General features: G+C 42.7%; 1 protein-coding gene across 1 annotated transcript; it reads left to right on the top strand.

The window, feature by feature from the left end:
* Positions 1-229: 229 nt before the first annotated feature.
* On the top strand, positions 230-3,201 carry LOC138839580 (spindlin-2). Its single transcript, XM_070039149.1, has 2 exons — positions 230-366; positions 978-3,201. Exon 2 carries the CDS (start codon positions 980-982, stop codon positions 1,757-1,759), a length of 780 nt encoding a protein of 259 aa, XP_069895250.1. The 5' UTR covers positions 230-366; positions 978-979; the 3' UTR covers positions 1,760-3,201.
* Positions 3,202-5,734: the final 2,533 nt, after the last annotated feature.

The raw sequence follows: 5,734 nt of genomic DNA, 5'->3' as shown, positions 1-5,734 counted from the left end.
AATCGCTAGTGAAAGCCTTAAGTAGCCGAGGTGCAGTCGCCTCTGATTCCCCAGCAGAGAGCCAGCGAGCATAGCGCTGGGGACTTGTCCGACGTCTTGTTGCCTTGCTCCACCGCCCTCGCAGACAAGCTCCTTGTCTCGAAATCCTCTCGTTCTACCTCTTGCAAACACTCGTTCGGCTGGTGGTCTGCTGTTACCTCCTTCGCTACAGGGTCGCCGTGGAGGCAACAGAGAGGTGTCCGATTTGGGCACGTGAACATCGCGATCCCTGACCCGTGCATTGGTGAGCTCCAGACTGCAAAACCAGAGGAGTGGATGTTGTTGGGTGTCCAGCAGAAAAATCGGAGTGGGTGCTAAACATTTAAGGTGAGGGAAACTCGGAAGAGTGATTTGGGGGCGGGGCAGGGAGCAAAGAACCCCAGGTTGGTTTGTATACAAAGGTGGCTGGAAAGGAAACTCGATTTGTGATGGGAGCACAACGGGGGGAAATGGGGATGGCCAGGAAGAGATATGAAGGAAAACGAAGCACCGGGGAGCAGGCATGGGTATGGGCAAGATGATGGGATGAATAGCAGACAGCAGTGGGTAGGATTCAAGGGAAATACATGCATGGGAATGGAAACATGAGATTGGGGCTAAAAATGGTAAATGCTTAGCCTGGAGGATGGGAGGGACTGGGATGGCAATGAGGAGTTAGGAAATATGTTCGGGAACCCGCTCCCTCTTGCTGGTTTCTCCACTACCATGACTTCCACAGTCCATCTTCTCTAGCTCTCTTGAGCAGCCAAAGAAGCTTGGAAAGAGGACATTGCAGGCAAGGATCCAAGAGTGTCTTGATACACAGTACTGCTACTGGCCACACGTGAATAACTTGTGTAGTGATATGCATGGTATACAGGAACTTAACAATACACAGAAAAATCTTCACCTTCTATTACCTGAAATGTTTGTCCCTAGCCTTTCTCCTCCCTTTTCAGGTATGAAGACTCCCCACAAGAAGACAGCTGCAAAGCAGCAGACTAGGGAAGCTGTAGGTCACCACACTGGATCTACAAACATAAGAAAGAAAAAACACACTCAAAAGAAGCAGAGGGGGAGACCTGCATCCCAGCCACGGAGGAACATTGTGGGCTGCAGAATTTCTCATGGATGGAAGGAAGGCGATGAACCTATCACGCAGTGGAAAGGAACTGTTCTGGATCAGGTGCCTATAAATCCCTCTCTTTATCTGGTGAAATATGATGGAATTGACTGTGTCTATGGGCTGGAACTTCACCAGGATGAAAGGATTTTAAAACTTAAAATCCTTCCTGATAAGGTGCCATTTTCTCGAGTCAGAGATGTGCGCCTTGCAAATACCATAATTGGCAAAGCAGTGGAACATATGTTTGAGGGTGAGCATGGTTCTAAGGATGAATGGCGGGGGATGGTGCTAGCCCAAGCACCTATCATGAAAGCCTGGTTTTACATTACCTATGAGAAAGATCCTGTTCTGTACATGTACCAGCTTCTAGATGATTACAAAGAAGGCGACCTCCGCATTATGCCAGAGTCCAATGAGGCTCCTCCAACAGAGAGGGAGCCAGAAGGAGTTATAGATGGCCTGATAGGTAAACATGTGGAATATACCAAAGAAGATGGCTCCAAAAGGACAGGCAAGGTCATTCACCAAGTTAAAGCCAAACCCTCTGTCTATTTCATCAAGTTTGATGATGATTTCCATATCTATGTCTATGATTTGGTGAAAAAAACCTGTTAGGTAAAACTTGCAAAATGTGAGGAGGCAAATGTATAATTTGTAGATGAACAAAATACTAATTTTTCAATGTATTTGAAGCTTAAGGATCCCTAATAACCCAAGATCTTTGCCAGCATAACTGTTTTCTGAAAAACACAATTTTATGTGGATATCACACACTATATGTAAGTACTTTGTCTTGTGGAAAAGATTGGGTTGTTTGCTTTATGGGTCATAAAAGAAAGGAATAGCTGTCCATTCAACCTGTGAATAAAGTGCAGCTAGTATGACCAGTTACCTAAAGAGGAAATGAAACTTAGCTGATACAGTCTGTGGGGAGGGGAATGAGCTAGAGGTGGGCTGTGGGAAAGGCAGGGGAGGAGGTGAGTGCTTAAGAAGAGGTAGAGAGGTACCAGAAAAATGGGAAGCTCCCTAGGGAGAATCAGGGGGAAACATCCAGTAGAAAAGGGAGTAAATGATGACTGAGAGTGAGAATTTGGGGTTTAGAGGAAAACAGACAGAATAAATTGAGTAGAGAGGGAAACAAAGAAAGGTTAGAAGAGATCTAGAAGAGCTAGGGAAAGATCAAGTTGGTGGGGATCTGTGGAAGGCTAAGACACAGAAGGTTAGCGTGGCCAGCAAGGGTGGATATGAAAAGACAGATTCCAGAAAGAAAGAATGACTGAGGGAGTGAGAATATAGAATAAAAAGAATGAAGAACAGATCCCAAGAGTTCTGGGAAGGCCGAGGGATTCATAGCATTAACACGTCAACCCTAGTGAAGTTGTGGGTATTAAAGAAGGCAGGTGCATTGTACTCCCCCAGAAGGGCATTTAGACAGGGATGCCATTGGAAGTTTACTAGGGGCCTATACCAATCATTTTATAGCTATAAGGGTATCCTTGTCACAGGCAGTTTGTACTACACCTAAAACAGTGTTTCATATGCACTGATCTCTGGGGGTGTCTCCTTTATTTTTCACAAGGAAGGCACTTGCAATAAATCTAGGACCTGGAGAGGAGGTCATGATTCATCTCCCTTACAGAATTTTTTGCAAATGAGCCACTGTGACTCTCACAATTTGAGAGATGTGCCATGTTGACTTTGGAAATGTTTTAATCTCAATAAATGGAACCTTGCAGAACTCAGTACAAGAGCCCCATCACTGCTCCTCCCCATACCTGGTCTGCTTGGAAGGGGGGAGTATTGGAGGATTGAGCCTTGTATCTTCTCAAGGCAAGGGAAGACCTTGGCTGTCTCTGCTTTAGCCATTGCTTGAAGCCACAGTGGTTCTAACTGGTGCTCCATCAAGGGCAGCCCTCTGTCCTTACAGCCTCATTCTGCCTATACCCTCCATAAAGCCTGTGGCTGTTGACACCTTACTTCACTGGCTCCTGGCCAGTGTGATCCCCTAAACTCATAGGAAAGTGTCTTGGAAGTTTTCACAGCTCTTTTTTGCCAGGTAATGTAGATGTCATGGAAAATAATCTGGGAATTGTGACTTTGTGTAACTAATTCTCTTGGTTGTATATTGTCACATGGAGGGATTATGTGATTGGTTGAGAGGAGTGTGAAACCTCAATAAAATCCCTGAGAACCATGGTGTCCAGTGCATGGTCTGTGTCTTCTTCTTGCTTTGTTTTCAGCCAGTCATCCTTAAGTCCTTCTCAGAATTCATTCTTTGATTTCTGCATCCCCACTCTTCACTAAACTATACTTTTGCCCCCAAAGAGTCTTGGTCAGTCCCTGATAATCAGGCTTACTGACCTTCATGCTAGTGTGTGGAAATAAGAGGCTTCGGGAGGGTTGAAGGAAGGTGATAAATGTAGTTCATTCTCTCTACTCAACACCGACCCCGAGGCTGACTCAAGAATTACACAAAGCCAGCCCACCTCATCACACAGGAATTCATTTTCTTTCATACACCACCAGCCAACAAAAGCTTTTTATCTAAGGACCAATCTCAGCTCGCTGTCATGTTTTGCTAGATCTTTGGATTTTATTATTTTCCAGCTTAAATTTGGTACTTTAGGCATTTGGGAGAGTTCAAATAGTGTAAATCTATCGCTGGCTTTTGTGGAAAATCAAATAAAGTCATAAAAATACAGATCATTGAGATCCACATTCCATCAAGGATAAAGGCAGCTGGGTCTGAGGTAGGATTCAGCCCATTTTAGGCTCAGAATCTTCTCTCTAGTTGCCCCTCCCCCAGCTGGCCTGCTTCACTGTAATAAAATGCACACTTGTCCCTTGGAGGCATGTGTCTGTAACTTCATGTATACGCCCAGCAAATCCTTCCCATTTTAACTTTCTTTGTCCTGACTGTTCTTAGTTAATTTGTTGTACCCTCACCTCACAGGTACTTTGGATGGGAGGGGGCTGCCAGGTATTGTTTAGACAAAGGTACTGATATAGCAGAGAACAAATAAAGAATGATCTTTCCAACAAACAGAGTTCATGTTAGGGAAGGAAACAGTGCCCAAGCTAAGTAAATATATATTCATAGTGGTAGGGGCTAAAAAGAAAAAATAGAAGCAAAGTATGGGATCTGAAATTCCATGGAGGGTCTATTTTAGAGAGGTATGGTGGCCAGGGGAGGCCTCACCGAGTACTTGGCTTTTAAGTCAAATCGTGAAGGTAATAGTGAAGTGGTCCTGTGGCTTTCTGGGTGAAGGATTATTCCAGATAGAGTGCCAAAAAATGAAGTCCCAGTCAGGAGCTGGTGGCTCACACCTGTAATCATAACTACTCAGGAGGCTGAGATATGAGGATCGTGGTTCAAAACCAGCCCAAGTGGGAAAGTCTGTTAAGACTCTTATCTCCAATTAGCCATCAGAAATGTTGCTGTGGCTCAAAATGGTAGAGCACTAGCCTTGAGTGTAAAAGCTAAGGACAATGCCCAGACCCTGAGTTGAAGCCCCACAATAGACAAAAACAACGACCTCAAAAAAATAAGGTCTGAAGGCCTGATGTATTTCAGGGGAGCAGGCAACATGGCAGCATGGCTGAAGCTGAGTGAGCAAGGTAGGGGAGAGCAGGAGATGAGTTCAAAGAGGTCATGGGGTCAGAGGAATCAAAGAGTTTAGAGCCCTGCAGGTTGCAGTCTGGGAGCAGAATATAGATTTAGTATTGAGAAAGAGCAGGAGAGAAAGAGAATCTTTTAGCTGTTTATAAGCATAAGAATAACTTGTTTTGTCTTAAGTTTACTCTTTCAACTACAGAGGGTGGTCTATAAAGTTTCTAGATTAAAGCAGAAAAAATCAAACATACCAATATAACCTAGTGTCCAGAAGGCCCATTTGCACACAGGAAACTTGAGTAATTAATAGCAGTGGAATTTCAACTGATAAGTGAACAATATTCTATTAAATAAGTAAATGATGATGAATTAATTGGCTATTCACATCGAAAAATATCCCTTCATACTTCACACACACAGTAAATGTCAAATGCATCATATTAATATCCTAATAAGTAACATGTATAAAACATTTAGAAGACAGTGTAAATGAATATGTAATTCTGAACCCAGTAAGTGGGAAACAAAACCTACAAAAACACAGTTCATTAAGGAAAGTTTTCAAGGCAAACGCTCTACCACTGAGCCACCTTCCCAGCCCTACATTAAGGAAAGTTTTGATGAATAAGGTTAGAATGAAATGCAGACTTTCCTAATTATAAAAGTCAGCATAAACAAAAAAGAGAGAAATAAGATTTTTCTAAAAGGTAGAATATGTGCAATGAATGAATGTCAATAAGAAAAGTACAATCTGTCTATAGAAAGCTGGCAATTCAGAAAAATAGTAGACTACATAGTTAACAATCATACATTGCTTTAATATGCATCTCATTGCTTTAATCTATAGTATATGTCACCTTACATACTAAAGTATTCACTTACTGATTTTTATATTTCCTGCCAGAATATAAGGTCTTGAAATTGAATGATTTTTTTCATTTATGTTTGTAATTTTATCTCAAGTACTTAATAAGAGT

The sequence above is a fragment of the Dipodomys merriami genome, unplaced genomic scaffold (assembly GCF_024711535.1).
Source record: "Dipodomys merriami isolate MVZ:Mamm:240054 unplaced genomic scaffold, mDipMer1.0.p SCAF_3, whole genome shotgun sequence".
In the NCBI taxonomy this organism is placed as follows: Eukaryota; Metazoa; Chordata; class Mammalia; order Rodentia; family Heteromyidae; genus Dipodomys; species Dipodomys merriami.
The sequence above is the reverse complement of the archived record's forward strand: the minus strand, read 5'-3'. Positions and strand labels throughout refer to the sequence as shown.

What these genes read in the sequence shown, in the direction of transcription:
- LOC138839580 (XM_070039149.1), top strand. Translation starts at nt 980, where the DNA reads ATGAAGACTCCCCACAAGAAGACAGCTGCAAAGCAGCAGACTAGGGAA.